We start from the raw sequence: 16357 nt of genomic DNA, 5'->3' as shown, positions 1-16357 counted from the left end.
AATAGGTCATTTGTCACACATCAAGTCCTGGGGCAGGAGATGCATTATAGATGAGACCAAACAGCCTGTCTCAGTGAGCTCTACCCACTCCCTAGACTGGATATGGGTGGGGGGGAGGCTTGAGATAACAACTGCTGCAATCAGTGTGTCGATGTTTAATATCACCACCAACGAGGGACAACATGGAGACGTGTGGATTCATTCTCAAATCTCTGATTTCATTGTTTTTGCATGCGATTATACAACAATGTGTGACATCTATATGACACTCATTATGTAATCTACGCATTCAACACGCACCTGCCATGCTAGTACATAAATGGTTAAATAAGGTATTTAAACAGTGGGCCGTGTAATGTCCAGGAATGACCTTCACAAGGCCGTCCTGCATTCTCGTTTTTGAACGAACGGCTCGCGCCATTTACTCGGCTTTCTTAGAAAATGCGGCGCGCCAGACTACAGGATGGAATCTGCGAAGAAGGGCTGCGCTACAAGGACAAATAATGTGAAATCAAGAAAGGGAAAAAAAAAAACTGAGGCATGAGTAAGGGGAAGAGAGAGAGAGAGGGGCTAAGAGAAGGAGAAAGCATGGCTCCTGCCTTTTTCTGCACCCATCTGTTCGGAGTGCAGGTGGAGCTCTATTCACTCGGCTCTGCATGCGTGTTGGGGGGCAGGAAGAAAGGGAGGGCAAGAGGAAAGAGTGGAGAGAGATGGTGGTGGGGGTGGAGGGACGGGGGGCTCTCGCGGTGATCTCTCCTGAAGGGGATAATGGGAGAGGAGCGCATTGCAATGGCTGCCATGTAGTACCCTCCCTGCGCAATTAGCCAATCAGCAGCAAGCTCTGCCAGCCAGAAGGACACATAAAAGAAGAACATTGCAGCAGAGGCACAGAAGGAGCCTGCGAGGAGCTGGGAAATACACACACAACAGCAGATCCACAACACCCTCCCCTGGACACACCCTACTGGGGATCACTGCTTCTCTTTTTTTTTTCTGAACCATCGCCCACGCCACACGGAGAGAAATCTCTCTCTCATCATCATCCTGAAGAAAACCCCCTTCTCCTCATTTTCACACTACTGAGGAAACCTACAATCGCACGGGCTGAGATTTCCTGGGCGAAGACTGTCGTTTTTCCTTTTTCTTTTTTTTTTCTTTTCGTTTGGAAAACCGACATCTGCATTTCTCGAGCCACACCACGGCGTGATATCTCTGCGAGTCGGCCTGAAGACCTGCAAATCGAAGGACCTAGATCACTATCATCTTTGTACATCAAGAATGGTTACTGTACGTATAGCCTACCTTCTCTCTTTTTTTTGGTCTGTCTCATTGCAAAACAATAACAGCACCACCAGAAAATCCACTTGAACAGCCTCACAGCATGTAGCTACTAATATCTGTGCAAGACATCCAAACTGAGAAAGCAAAAATATAGGCTAATTAGACATTAAAATATAGGCTGTTTAAATAGCCTACACGCGAATCAAATAATAGGCTATACACGGCATTTGGTCAAAAACGCAAACATAGGCTACTAGCACACATCTAATCGCGTATTCCGTAAATAAGATTAACGATTAGCCCAGGATTTAAGTAATGTGATACAGGCATGCGCGAGCATCGCTACAGCCGAGCTCGCTTCGTTTTCTGAGGGGAATCAAAACATTGCTTTCTCCAGCCGTACGTACCGTTCGACTTGAATCGTAATGCGTAATACGCGAACCTCATTTATTTCCACATCCGTTAATTAAACGCATTCAAGCGATAATTAGCCATTATTAACATTGAGCGCTGAGGAATTCCTCCGAAATAGCTGAGGTGCGGCGGAGGCAGAAGGGCGTAAGGGGGCAGTTGAGCTCGTTCAGAAAGGATGCTCGAGACTGAATCTCTGAGACAAAACACGATGCCTCGGAGGCTGAGAGCCCATCGAGAGCAAAGGCAAAGAAAAGGGTCGAGTCACTCAGAGGGGGAGGGGAGATATTATGCATCCACTGGTTTGGATTGAATCGGGCAGGACAAAATTCCTGAGGCGATGAGATCGCGAGAGAGGAAACGGCCAAATGTCATCGATTTCTTGCGATTTCTTCTCGAGTTGCGTTTCCGTCCTTTTCTCCACACAAATATAACGACACTGAGAATGTAAATAAGCAATATGAGGGGAATACAAAGGCCTTGGGGAAAGCGTTTTGGGCGTGTCTTCTCGAAAAGAAGACAGCGATGGCACGAGCTCAGAGTCACCATCTTCACGTAGATTTTCTGGGAAAACAATAACAACAGCTCGTGTAAATACGAACAGGTGTTTGAAACGCATCCATGAATGAGCGATTAAAATGTTAGGATTAATTTATGACGTTTAACTCTTCAGGCCTGCTCTACATGAAGCGTATTGTCAGGTCTTTGTGTCTTGCCAGAAGACGTGACTAACCGCTAGATTCGTTATGATGAAGACTCAATTTGTAATTATTATTTAATACTATTAAAAACCACACAAACCACCTGTCATTTTGCGTTTGAGGCCTCTGTTCCTGGCAAATTGTCTGCTGTGAAGGACAGCCTGCCTTGTTTTATAGTGACCTCGAACAAAAGGCGATACGAAACGACGCGCTTCGTTTTCATTTAAATTCTCAATAGATGGTGTGATGAATGAACGACGGGCCCTTCGGCTTGTTGTTCCGCAGTCCTCCGTGAGCACGAGCCTCTACCGCAGTGCCAAGCACATAAAACCGTTGAGTCAGATAACCTTCTCCAGGCGCGTACACAATTCAAGGACAAGGACATCACAACGATACACAACACAACACAACGGTTTACACGTACGAGCTCCTCACTAAACGTTAATAAAGAGGGTTGTCAATCAAAGAAAAAGACGGCGTTTAAAAAAAAACGTTATGCTGGACAGTATTTAAACTGTCAGGGCGTTACGCACGTTATAGGATCACAGGCCTCGTCTATTGTGAATTGAGACCCTCATTATACAGTATACACTGGTTTTATAAGCAAAATAATGATATTAACTTCTAAATATTACGACCAGGCCATTAAAGTTACAATTATTATTATTAATGAAATACTCTTATAGGCATTTAATGACATTATTGTTGTTTAAATGAGCTATATTTTATTATGTTTGCTGTATTATTATTATTATTAATAATAATAATAAATTGTCTTGTAGAATAAGTTAAAGTGAAGGCAGTTGCAATGTTCATTGTTCCCGGAGAGTCCCGCAGCCTCTGGCCTCGACACAAAGCGCTACTGTTTACATTAATATTCATAGTGCTGCCATGGTCTCTGTAGAGGAGGAACGGGTGGCTCTTTTGTTCGCTTGTGTCAATACGTTTATTCAGCAAAAAGGAGCTCGGATTTGTGAATGCCCACAGAGCACACGCGCACTTGTCCAATCAAAGGACGAGGGGATAACGATTTTAAACGATTCGCAGAGGTGTTTATTTATAAAGACGACATCAAGAGCTTAATGTCCACTTGATAAAATGAAGTCCGCGGCACCAAGGATATTTTGAAGGTTGTTGTGCATGGCGAGCCACTCCCGAATTCAGCACTCTGGATAGCGACCAAAGAGTAGCGTGAACACTGCTAGCGCTTTTCCCTCTGTTAAACGTTTTCTAATTAGCTACTAATAATTTAAAACAGTAAATAAATTAGAAAAAAAACGCTATTAGGGAAAATGGGAAATAATAGTGCATTCGCGCGATAAGTCGATGATCTTTTGCGCAGCAAATTTCACGAGCGAAATTAACCCAATTCAAAGGTAAAAAAAAAAAATGATAATGGTTTATCCGTTCAGTTTTGACTTGTGTCCTGTTGTTTTACAGCTGCCACTGTGATCCCTTAAGCTGCAGTGAGAGTGTGGCTAATGCCTTTTGTTTAAGATAATCCTGTAATCTGTTACTGAAACAGCCTATTGGCAATCCAGCGTTCACATTTCAGTCAGGAGGCTCGTCCAGACACGTACGCTTATGAAATACAAATAATCAAAATTAAGGTCTGCATTAGGCATCCGAAATGTCACGAATGGTACGGATTCAATTTCCACAGCCTAACGTTAACAGTCAATGTTGGGACTGGGAGAATCGCTGGCTGACCCTGGCAGTCTGATAAATTAACGTTGACATGATGCATACAGCTACAGATTAGATCAGCCCTGTGCTTTATTTGTTTACCTCACCGGATCTTGTGGAAGACTGTGTTTATTTTAAGAAAATGGCTTCCTCACTCACTGCACAGGGACATTAAGGAAGTGACGTGAGCCGATCGTCTTCACAGTCAGATTGCTCTTTATCTCATGCTGCTTTCAGGCCTGTTTGTAATGATGCGTTCATGACTGTAGATAATGGAAATGTGTTTTAACTTATAATTCATCTAACAAATATGGCTGCAGTTAAACCAAGTGACATTCAACAGGACATTTTTTCATGGAAAAAAAATCGAATGAATGTCTGACTGTCAAGATTTGACGGTCATTTCAGCAGACTCTAATTACAGACTCACTAAGAGGAATCTCAGCAGTCATTTATCCTGATCAGTGCGCTGGTGGGAAGGTAATAGGTTTTGCGTATAGGAGATGCAGCTTGTTTGCGTGTGAGTCTGGGTCCTTGTGTAGGCGATGCTGATGCAGTGCATTAAATATTGAGGGAGAACTCTACCAGAAATAGAAAAGTGCAGGCTGGGACAGGAACGTCTAAGCCTGCTTCCGTAGCCACGTTTTGTTTCGTAAGGCCTATTTTTAATAACGCATAAAACTCAGGCACAGTTGATAAGGTGTGTGATGCTAAAGGAGCACAGTGGAAGGAGTCTCTCGCCTGTCTCTGCGAGTCGTGTGTTTTGGGATGAAGCGCTCATCCACCTCTACCTCTGCTAGTATCTAGGCTGTAAGACAGTGTACGTGTCAGTCTGTGTGGCCAAAGAGCCTGTGCGTTGTGTAACTCACTACATTCGTCGCTGCTTGCCATAGGGAGGTTTACTTCAGTTCACGAATCACATTTGCCCTGATCCTGTCACATTGTGTCAAGACTCGCTCTGTTTGTGTCGATGCTTAGACAGCGCCTGTTTGAGGAGGTTTACATTCTGAACTATACAGGCTATGGGCTACTGCCACAAAAGATGCCATTTGCATCGCTATTTGATTGATCAAACGAACAACCTTTCCTCGGAAATTCCTGCTCGGGTGGCAGTGAAATTGTCAGTTTTGCCTAGATTCATGTTTGCAGCGCTTTAATAACTCGCCTCCCTGAGGTTTCTCCTTGTCAGTGTCAATTTGCCTGAGATATAAATTCTGGCGGCCCCCGAAAGCTTATTTTATTAATGCGAGACAAAAAGTGATTTTAACCGAGCACCAGTTCTCGAACTCCGAGTGCACATATACGGCATGCACACATATGTGTGAGGTTTGCTAAAAGTCAAGAAGCCAGCCAATAGCAACAGTCGTCAAGCTGCTGTTACCTGGGCAACCTGGTTAGAGGTAAGGCTCAAGGCAAGAATAAATCATTCCACTGAAGAGACTGAAGGGAGAACAAAAGAACAGACTACCCACACTATTAGGAATTCACCTGTTTGCGCATCTGATCGTTTATGCTTAATTGGATATCATTATCATTTCATTTATTTACAATTACATTCCTGTAATTGATTATTTGCATCGTACACTCTCAGAAAAAAAGGGGACAAAAAGCTGTCACTGGGCTGGTACCATCAAAAGGAACATAAAGGGTGCATATTGGTACCTAAAAGTTACATAAAACCTTTTTTTTACCCCCTGAGAGTGTAAAAACATAGAGGGACACTTGTGGCATATGATTGTGCCTGTTGATTGTGGGGATCCAAAAAAAAAATTCACGGATGCATTGTTAATTAAGACACCCTGTTCCACCCCAGGGGCCGTTCCGAGGGAAGAGTGCTTTCAGTCAACTTACGATGACTAATATATGAACATATATTACACATGCCAATTTGTAAATTCTAGACTAGAGAGTACCAGCCTTGGGGGAAATGTTTTTAAAAAAATCAACATAAAAAGTCACAAAAGAAAGAAAGGAGGACAGAATCCTGTGTTGTTTTAACCCAATTTTGGGTCAAATATGGCCATTTGGTTACATTTGCAAATGACATTTTTAACCCAATGTTTGAGTTTGTCCATATTTGACCTAAAATTGGGTTAAAACCAAGCATTTTTTAGAGTGTTGGGGTACGTTGAGGAGCATTCCAGTCGTGAGTTGTGACAGAAAGGGACCGTTAAAGACACAAGTATAGCGTCTACAACCTGCACACATCTGTTCGTTGAAAATCCCCTATAGGGCAAATTAAACATCACGTGGTCCACAGCAACACAGATGAACCGAAGACCCAGACACGCACACACACGCTCACGCTTTTCACATAAACAAGGTGCAAACGCCGCCATCTCATCTTTATTTGTCTAGACTACCATTTTTTTCAAGAAATAAGAAAAATTCTGTTAGCAAAGTTGAAATGACAACCATCCTCATGCCCACGCCGTCATCCTCTTAGTGACGTAACATTGTTTGACCCTGGATAGCATAAAAGGGGGGCTGGGAAAGAGCGAAAGGACTGTGACATCTGCAGGGCCAGGGGCTGATGGAGAGATGAAGAGAGGGAGGAGGTCATAGGAGGAGGGGAGGTGGGATATTGTTCTACCCCTCAGACCATTGATTTGTAACCTCTCAACGAGGACGCCCCTCAAATTATGCGTTTTCAGCCAAACTGCGTGGTCTTAATTTGTCATTTTTCCACCTGCAGATAATTAGCACCATGGAAACTCAGGTGTCCAATGGTCCGAGCGGAAACAGCCTGCCAAACGGCCCCGTCATTAGCACTAACGGTGCTGCGGACGACAGCAAAACCAACCTGATTGTCAACTACCTGCCTCAGAACATGACCCAGGAGGAGTTCAAGAGCCTGTTCGGCAGTATCGGAGAAATCGAGTCCTGCAAACTAGTCAGAGACAAGATCACAGGTAACAATGCGGCATATCTTGATTCGGTTAATGTTTTGCATTAAAGGGATACTCCACTTTTTTTTGGAAATAGGCTCATTTTACCACTCCCCCGGAGTTAAACGATTGGGTTTTACTGTTTTCGAATCCATTCAGACGATTTTTTGATATTTAGAAGAATATCAGTAACCAGACAGTTTCTGGTCTCATTGACTTCCATAGTATATATTTTTTCCTGTCTGGTTACTTATATTCTTCTAAATGTCAGAAAATCGGCTGAATGGATTCGAAAACGGTAACTCAACTGTTTAACTCCGAGGGAGTGGTAAAATGAGCCGATTTCCCAAAAAAAAGTGGAGTATCCCTTTAAAGGGTGGGTTTCAAGTGCATTCCTGTTTGTCTTATCGCAGGCCAGAGTTTGGGTTACGGCTTCGTAAACTACGTGGATCCCAACGATGCCGACAAGGCCATCAACACGCTCAACGGTCTCAAACTGCAGACCAAAACAATCAAAGTAAGTGCACCCGTCCTCAACCGAGAGCCCAAGCTCCTCGAATCGCTCGATGGGGAGGAAGTAGGGAATGAAGCAGAGCCCAAGACAGACGTGACAGCAGGAGGGGAGGTGAAAGGGAGGGGCAGTGGGAGGGGACAAAAGGAGCAGAAGAAAAGAGAAAGTGGAGGTCAGAAAGCAAAGGGTTGTGTGCAGAGGTGATTGTGATGGAAATGTAATTAGGGAGACGCAATCTGAGGCTTGGAGGTCAGCAAGGAGAGCCCCATCTGCCTCCAATCTTGGCTAATTAGGGCCTTCTTTGTCCCCAATTCAGCTGGGTTTTGGGGTGGGGAAAGGTCTGCTTGGGCTTCTGAAAGTGAGAGATAAAACAGTCGGTCCGCTTCTCCACCTGATCACCACACATCAAAGATCGCAACAAATCCGCAGTTAAGCAGCTTCTGCGGACTTAGCGTGTGCTTGAATGCATTCATATTGGAGATGCACTGCGATGCAGAGTGTACGCATACAGAGCAATTTCATTCCTTATAATCCATAGTCTAATTACACACTGTTATTCCAGAAGGCCATGGGCGAACATTATTGGCGTAGTTATTTAAACCGATTGCTATGGTCCTAATTGTCTTGTTTGTTCAGTGCATTCATCCAGTGCAGGCATCGTTCTCTGACATTCAACGTTCGTGCGCCCACTGCCCTCAAATCCGTAAGCTGGGCAAATGTCATATTTTCCATGTCAATACGCCATTGTTAGAAAGGTAGAGACGATATTAGCGGGGATGGGAGGGAGGGAGGGTGACGGGGCGCAGTGGCAAAGGCTAGGAGGGAGCCGAATGCCAATGACAGGATTAGGAGCCATATGGGCTGCAGGCACCATCTGTACTGTGGGAGAGAGAGAGAGGGTTAATTATGGGGCAGCATCCCATCCCTCCAATAGATCGACCCCCTCCAGTCTCTGCTGTATACTCACCCACTCACTGCACAATTACACCCCTGCCTCAACAATACCGCTGCTTAGTCATACTGGCCTGCAAGACTCAAACACGCATATGCCATGCTGGAAAAACACATCGTTCTGCCAAGGTCTGATTGCGAAGCATGCAATGACTTGACTGGGCGTTGGAAAATGTCTTGAACACGTTTAAAATAGACTCCTATTTATTATAAAAACAAGTTTACTCGCTTCACTTTCTTTTTTTTTTTTTTTGCTGTAATTGCACACATAAAAGGTCAACATGGTAAAATCTGTGAAATTAAATGCTTTGTTCTGGGTAAAAAGAGCATTGGAAACAGGATTATAAAGGGTTACGCTTTATAAAGCTTTAAGGTAATATAAATATTAAGAAAAAATAATAAACTTTTTAAAATTACATTTAGATTATATTGTTTATAATTTAATCATTAAGTTAAATATTGGTAAATAAGTGTGTGGGGAGGGAGGGGGTCGAGGCAGTAAAAAGAAAATCAGATTAAAAAAGTAGAACGCAAATATGTTATATTAAATTACATTATGTTGCGTTAAATGTATTTATATCAAAAGGACCATTGGAACAAAGACTACAAGACTACGACATATATTTTTGGAAAAATAATAAAAAAGTATAAGTAAAAAGAGATGATAATATACACTTTAAAAAATATTGTTGGTTTAACTTAAAAAAATTAAGTAACCTGGCTGCCTAAAAATCGAGTTAATACAATGAAGGAGATTGATTTAATCATCAGAAAGTCAAAATATTATGTTATCTGAACTATATAAATTAAGTTGATTTGACAAAAGAAAAAAATGTTGTGATTACAAATCATGAAAATATTGTTTTACAGTGTAGAAATAAATAAGATACAAAAATAGGAAGAAATATATATATATATATATATATATATATATATTTTAAATAGAGTAAAGGCAGTACAGTTTTTGTATAAAGTGACATATCCACATATAAATGAGAAGTATAAATTGTATGTGTAATATACTGTTGAATAAAAACATCGAGATTTTTTTTGGAAAGTGAGGATGGTGCTTTTCCATTAGCATGAATTGGTTTTGAGCTTTTTATTTGATTTAATTTTTTCTTAATGGGTATTTAGTGAGGGCGTGTTCGGGAGTTGTCAGGGACGCTGGACATTTTGTAATCTGTTTACTTGGTTTGCCGGTTGCCAGAGGAGCAGTTTCCCCTTGAGAGAGGAGACAAAGGAGAGATGGAGAAGAAGGAGGGGGCCAATCTCTTTATCTCAAAAAAACACATGCACACACACTGACACCATCAATCAAAGTCAGCCCCTTTCCACCAGAAACTCATAAATATACATATTTTATGAGGAAAAATCTGTTCGCATCTCAAATACGACTAAGACGGCTCAGTGGGGGATTTTTAGGAAATATAGAGGGGAATGTAAAAATGAGATGAATATTTGAACGTCAAAACAAATGCCTAATTGGACTTTATATTACATGACACATCCCAAAGCGGAACAGGTTCCAAATGCTGCTGTCTTGTGGAAAATCACCGGCTAGAAAAACAGCCCATGATATCAAATTTTCCTCACGACTCCCTGAGGGAGCTGGTCTCAAATCAGCTCAGAGGGTGTCGAAGTGTCTTGGGGGGTGGGGGAGTGTGAATGTCAGAGTGGGTTCGTGTTTCTGCTGTCAGGAGCACTGTGAAGCTGAAGTAGTGTTTAATAAGGGAACCGGGTTTGGTTCGAGTGAAGTGCGCATATAAGAGACGTGGATTTGAAGGAAGGAGGGATAAGAGAGAGTGGGCGGATGTCTCGCCTTTGAGCGTGGCACTGCTGTGACATATCCGCCTCGACTACACTTGAAAGTTTTGCACTGCTGGGAGTTTTAGGACTGTCACAGCTGTCTTGATGCATGCTTCTTAATAATATTACAAATCCTAAACTGCAGCTCCAATTTTCTTTCGTGTAGGTGTCCTACGCCAGACCCAGCTCAGCTTCCATACGTGATGCCAACCTGTATGTGAGCGGTCTGCCCAAAACCATGAGTCAGAAAGACATGGAGCAGTTGTTTTCCCAGTATGGAAGGATCATCACTTCACGCATCCTGGTAGACCAGGTCACAGGTAAACGTTACCTCACTTCCACAAACAGCGTGCGTACGCACCCTGGGGGAGGATTGCAAATCTAATTAAAGCTCTGGATGTGACACGAAAAAAAAAAAGAAAAAAAATTGGGTAGGCTATATGCTTTACAGTCAACATGAACTCAAAACTGACCTTATTTACATTTTTAAAGCACGTTCTTGGCAGTGTTCATTTAGTATCATTGAAATAGCATTGTAGTTTTTAATCGTTTTTGAATTCGTTTTTTTTAAGTTGTAGTCATTTCTCTTTTTTTAATGGCTACACTCTAAAAATGATGTGTTAAATCTACCATTTTTGGAATAATTTTACTTAAAATTACCAAGAAAACCTTTGTTATATGTACTTAAATATTTGAGTTCACGCAACATTCTTTACTTAAAAATGCATCACATTACATATATTTGTAAGTAAAGAATTTTGCGTGAACTCAAATATTGGAAAAGTTACACTGTAAAAAAATATTGTCATGATTTGTAATCACAACATTTTTTCTTTTGTCAAATCAACTTATGTAGTTCAGATAACCTAATATTTTGAGTTTCTGGTGATTAAATTAATCTGCTTCATTGAATTAACTCAATTTTTCCATTTCAATGAACTTAAAATTAAGGCAACCAGGTTACAGTTTTTTTTAAGTTAAACTAACAATGTTTTTTTACAGTGTTTGCGTTTAATCTATTTACTTTTATAAGTAATGGTTGTTCAGACAACAAATGATTTTTTAGAGTGATATATAGTTTGAATGAATGTTTATCAAATGCCAAATTCCCAATGAAAGTCCCGCCCATATTTCTTACTCTTTAAAGGGCCATGAAACCCTAAACTAATTTTTCTGAGATTTTAACAGAGGTATGTGGGTACTTTCCTGTTATCCGGACCCCATGATGACCTACCCCTAACCCCGCCCTTAAACCTACCTGTCACTGGGGTTAAGACCAATCAGGAACGATGGCCAAACCCCTAACCCCGCCCCTAAACCTACCCGTCACTGGGGTTAAGACCAATCAGGAACGATGGCCAAACCCCTAACCCCGCCACTAAACCTACCCGTCACTGGGGTTAAGACCAATCAGGAACGATGGCCAAACCCCTAACCCCGCCACTAAACCTACCCGTCACTGGGGTTAAGACCAATCAGGAACGATGGCCAAACCCCTAACCCCGCCACTAAACCTACCCGTCACTGGGGTTAAGACCAATCAGGGACGATGGCCTACCCCTAACCCCGCCCCTAAACCTACCCGTCACTGGGGTTAAGACCAATCAGGGACGATGGCCTACCCCTAACCCCGCCCCTAAACCTACCCGTCACTGGGGTTAAGACCAATCAGGGACAATGGCCTACCCCTAACCCCGCCCCTAAACCTACCCGTCACTGGGGTTAAGACCAATCAGGGACGATGGCCTACCCCTAACCCCGCCCCTAAACCTACCCGTCACTGGGGTTAAGACCAATCAGTGACGATGGCCTACCCCTAACCCCGCCCCTAAACCTACCAGTCACTGGGGTTAAGACCAATCAGGGACAATGGCCTACCCCTAACCCCGCCCCTAAACCTACCAGTCACTGGGGTTAAGACCAATCAGGGACGATGGCCAAACCCCTAACCCCGCCCCTAAACCTACCCGTCACTGGGGTTAAGACCAATCAGGGACGATGGCCAAACCCCTAACCCCGCCCCTAAACCTACCCGTCACTGGGGTTAAGACCAATCAGGGACGATGGCCAAACCCCTAACCCCGCCCCTAAACCTACCCGTCACTGGGGTTAAGACCAATCAGGGACGATGGCCAAACCCCTAACCCCGCCCCTAAACCTACCCGTCACTGGGGTTAAGACCAATCAGGGACGATGGCCAAACCCCTAACCCCGCCCCTAAACCTACCCGTCACTGGGGTTAAGACCAATCAGGGACGATGGCCAAACCCCTAACCCCGCCCCTAAACCTACCCGTCACTGGGGTTAAGACCAATCAGGGATGACTATAGTTCCGAAATGGTATATGGTGGGGTCCGGATAACAGGATAATACCGGTATGTGCGTTGAGTATCATTTAAGACAATTTTAGCGTATGTTTTTTCTGCAAATTTCGTCTTCAGGGTTTCAAATTTTTTTAAATGGCTAGATTGTTTGAATACATTTTGTGTTAACCAAAAGTCAAATTCCTAAAGGAAGTCCAGCCCAAATGTTTTCTCCATAACTATATACTGTACCAAAAATGTCCATTAACATTTTTCTTTGTCTGCTTTATAGAGTAGATCATAAAGCACTATAGTATAAGTCTGGTCCACATGACTCACTTATCTGCCATTTTCTTTAAATTCACGGTACTTACATTACGTCGCTTTCTGTCCGGAGCAGGTATATCGCGCGGAGTAGGTTTCATTCGGTTCGATAAACGAAACGAGGCAGAGGAGGCCATCAAAGGCCTGAACGGTCAAAAGCCGCTGGGTGCCGCCGAGCCCATCACCGTGAAGTTCGCCAACAACCCCAGTCAGAAGACGGGACAGGCCCTGCTCACCCAGCTTTACCAGACAGCTGCTCGCCGCTACACCGGCCCTCTGCACCACCAGACTCAACGCTTCAGGTACTGCCTCCACCTTCAGCCCACACCCCTACCGCTGCCTACTCTCCCTCTGACGGTTTTCCTTTAAACCGCAGCACGTTCACGCCATCAGGGGGATTGACAAATCACAATTGAGGTAGTGTGTACGTTTTCAAAAGAACTGCCTTGCTTATAAGAGATAAAACACAGGGTGCGTGAATCAGTCACAGAAGCACAAACATGCGCGCAGTACTCTCGATCCATCGCCTGAGGGCTCTGTAAGCACTGCGTCAGTGCGATGGGCGAGCCGCGCCTGCCGATTGGTGGATGCGGTGCCCGGTAAAGAGCTCCCCCTGGTGGCTGAAGTGGCTCCATGAAAAAAGCTTTGCTCTGGTTGTTGGATCTTCTGCAACTAATATCTTCACCTCCGTCACTCTCCCTCTTGCATTGCAGACTCGACAATTTACTAAACGCCAGCTACGGAGTCAAGAGGTAATTTAAAAAAAAAAAAAAAAAAAAAGGTGTCCTTTCAAAAGCATCTAAACAAGCTCAAACAAAGTGCCCGGAATACCACCTGCTGACTTAAGGAATAACGTTAGAGATTGATTTGAGAAAACACCATTTCAAGTAGACTAGACTGACTTAGCTGATATCACAGCAGGACATTCTGGCATGGCTTTGTTGAACCTTTTTGTTCTTTTGGTTGATTCCTTGATCAAACTGTATTTCTGTATTGAACTAACATTATTTTTTTTTTTCAGTTTTGGTTGCTTTAATGTTCCTTTTTTCCACCAGCATGGACATACAAGGTTCCGTTTGCGTCTCCTCTGTTAGTTCCAATTTTCTGTTGATTTGTTTCTGATTTGCCTTCATCCCTCTCTAGGTTTCTGTTTTGCTTAGTATCGTGATTTTGTTGAACATTGTGAATTCTGTGTACTATTTCTAACAGGGAACATGACTAGTTTTGGTTTTGACTAGATAATACGTTAGCCGGCCATTTTCTTACGTAGGCTGTGGAGACCGAGCGTCCGCTTCTCAAAAGAGACAAAAATGGCAGGAGCATGTGGCAATGAGAAGCACGCTGTGCTGAACTTCAGAATGACACCCATGGTAGCTCTCCTTCTTTCCTCCCCAGATTCTCCCCAATAACCATTGACAGCATGACCAGTCTAGCCGGCGTCAACCTGACCGGGCCCACTGGAGCTGGCTGGTGCATCTTCGTCTACAACCTGTCCCCGGAAGCTGACGAAAGCGTCCTGTGGCAGCTCTTCGGGCCGTTCGGCGCCGTCACAAACGTCAAGGTCATCCGTGACTTCACCACCAACAAATGTAAGGGCTTTGGCTTTGTCACCATGACCAACTACGACGAGGCAGCCATGGCTATCGCCAGCCTGAACGGCTACCGCTTGGGCGACCGTGTCCTGCAGGTCTCCTTCAAGACCAGCAAGCAGCACAAGGCTTGAAGGAAGGCCTAGTCACTACTGCTCTTTAACATGTAGGGGGAGCTGCTGAGCTCCCTGTACATTCACTCTACATGGGCCTGGACTGAGTCTCTCTCTAACACACACACACACACACACACACACACACACACACACACACGTTTAGTTGTTTCGAACAAAAAATACACAAGTAGAGTTGTTTTTCTTTTCTCTTAACACAACATGCTAGTCCTTCCCAATGTTTGCCTGTATTGAATTAGCAGAGGTGTGAAGCGAGGCTGGGGAAATCCATGAGGAGGGACAGTCTAATGAATGTGACAGAGAATGTCTGCAGAGATTTAATTTAATTCAGCAGGCAAAGTAAGAACTGGTCAAAGAAAAAGAAAATCAAATATGTGCAATTTACCCAAAACATTGCCCCGGTAACTCTCCTGTCTGGCTTCAGAGGATGTAGTCACTTTTTTTACACTTGGGCATTTTGAATCAGTGATTTTTTTTAAAGAGAAAAATGATTAAAAACAGTGTTCTCATATATATTATGATATAACTATATATTCAACATTTAAGGTGGTTATATAGCCAAAAATGTAAGCATTTTCTAGAACTTTGAATACGGTTTCCTGGCTCTACATTAGGTTGCAACCTTGCCTTATGGCACCAAACACACACCTTACTCGAGGTTCAAACCCAACAGCAACTGAACAAACTGTGTGGATGGTAGTCACAAATCGAGAGGTCATCCGGGGGTCATCACAATCACCTCAGCACGCCGAAAGACAACTTATCACAGAGACACTCGCACACCAACACACACACACACGCACACGGACCTCCACCGGAGGGCATAGCGAAACTTCACAAAAGGTGGCGACCTAGAATCTCCTTGTATCTTTCCACTCTGAGTTTTATAGTTAGAATTTAGAATCTATTCCACCACATGCAGTTGTCTGTGTAACTATAGGGGCATTCCGACAGTGTTCCCATGGCGATGGCATATCCGCAAAATCCAGAACTGTATTAGATGATTTTAAACAGCTTTGAATGGCTTGAGAGTAGGAAAGGCCCTGCGTCAGCTCTTTGAGACGTACATGTGAGCCGTTATGGAGGTCAGGGGCCACTGGGATTGGTCGCCCTTGCTCTTCATGACCTCTCAGATACATTTAGCTCTATTCACTAAAATCAATCCCATTATTATTCGCAAAACTGTTTTTTTTAGCAGCCCCAGCATATCTAAAACAGCTACATATCAAACATAAAATCTAAATTTTGTGTCCTCAAGGCCCTTTTAAGCAAGTCGCAGCCACATGAGCTAAAAACAAAAAGAGAATCTTTTTGCAAAATACTCGAAAAATTCCCTAGATACAACAACGACAATGCCCAAGCTGTCTACAGCCCTGTGATAAAACAAACTAAACCGTTCCATGGGGAGAGACATTGCTGTAAAAATCGCAAAACTTCACATCATATGAAGAAAAGAACTGAAAGATGTAAATGTGTGTTCAAATCAAGTGACATTTTGCTTTTCTAAATAACGCTGTGTTAGCCAAAGAGGACAATGATCTCTTTGAAAGGATTACATTAGAGATTAATATATTTTTATATCTACGGAAAAAAAAAAACAAGACCTTGTGCGACATTTTTACAGATTCTTAAATCGTGGAAATCTTTGGACACACCGCATGGCTTTTATTTTCAGAGTTTTCAACTTTGGGGACAGAGGGCCAGTCTGCGGTGTAAAGGGAGGGGATCAGAGGGTTGGGGACTAAGACTTACATGCAATGAAACCATTT

The 16357-nt window shown here is 43.2% G+C and overlaps 1 protein-coding gene across 7 annotated transcripts; it reads left to right on the top strand.

The window, feature by feature from the left end:
- The first annotated feature begins 905 nt into the window (after positions 1-905).
- elavl3 (ELAV like RNA binding protein 3) lies at positions 906-14676 on the top strand. 7 transcript variants are annotated; one of them, XM_039686003.2, is made up of 7 exons: positions 906-1287; positions 6775-6991; positions 7381-7484; positions 10405-10558; positions 12942-13167; positions 13579-13617; positions 14261-14676. In XM_039686003.2, the coding sequence occupies exons 1-7, from the start codon at positions 1279-1281 to the stop codon at positions 14586-14588; spliced, it is 1077 nt and encodes a 358-aa protein (XP_039541937.1). In that variant the 5' UTR covers positions 906-1278; the 3' UTR covers positions 14589-14676. The 7 variants fall into 7 exon arrangements, with proteins under 7 accessions (XP_039541937.1, XP_039541935.1, XP_039541941.1 ...); XM_039686001.2 differs by having other exon boundaries at positions 14240-14676; XM_039686002.2 differs by having other exon boundaries at positions 911-1287; positions 12939-13167.
- Positions 14677-16357: the final 1681 nt, after the last annotated feature.

The sequence above is a fragment of the Pimephales promelas genome, chromosome 3 (assembly GCF_988280905.1).
Source record: "Pimephales promelas chromosome 3, fPimPro1.hap1.1, whole genome shotgun sequence".
NCBI lineage: Eukaryota > Metazoa > Chordata > Actinopteri > Cypriniformes > Leuciscidae > Pimephales > Pimephales promelas.
The sequence above is the reverse complement of the archived record's forward strand: the minus strand, read 5'-3'. Positions and strand labels throughout refer to the sequence as shown.

Coding starts and splice junctions, on each gene's coding strand:
- elavl3 (XM_039686000.2), top strand. Junction 7,485..10,404: donor TGCAGACCAAAACAATCAAA/GTAAGTGCACCC, acceptor TCTTTCGTGTAG/GTGTCCTACGCCAGACCCAG. Junction 10,559..12,938: donor CCTGGTAGACCAGGTCACAG/GTAAACGTTACC, acceptor TTCTGTCCGGAG/CAGGTATATCGCGCGGAGTA.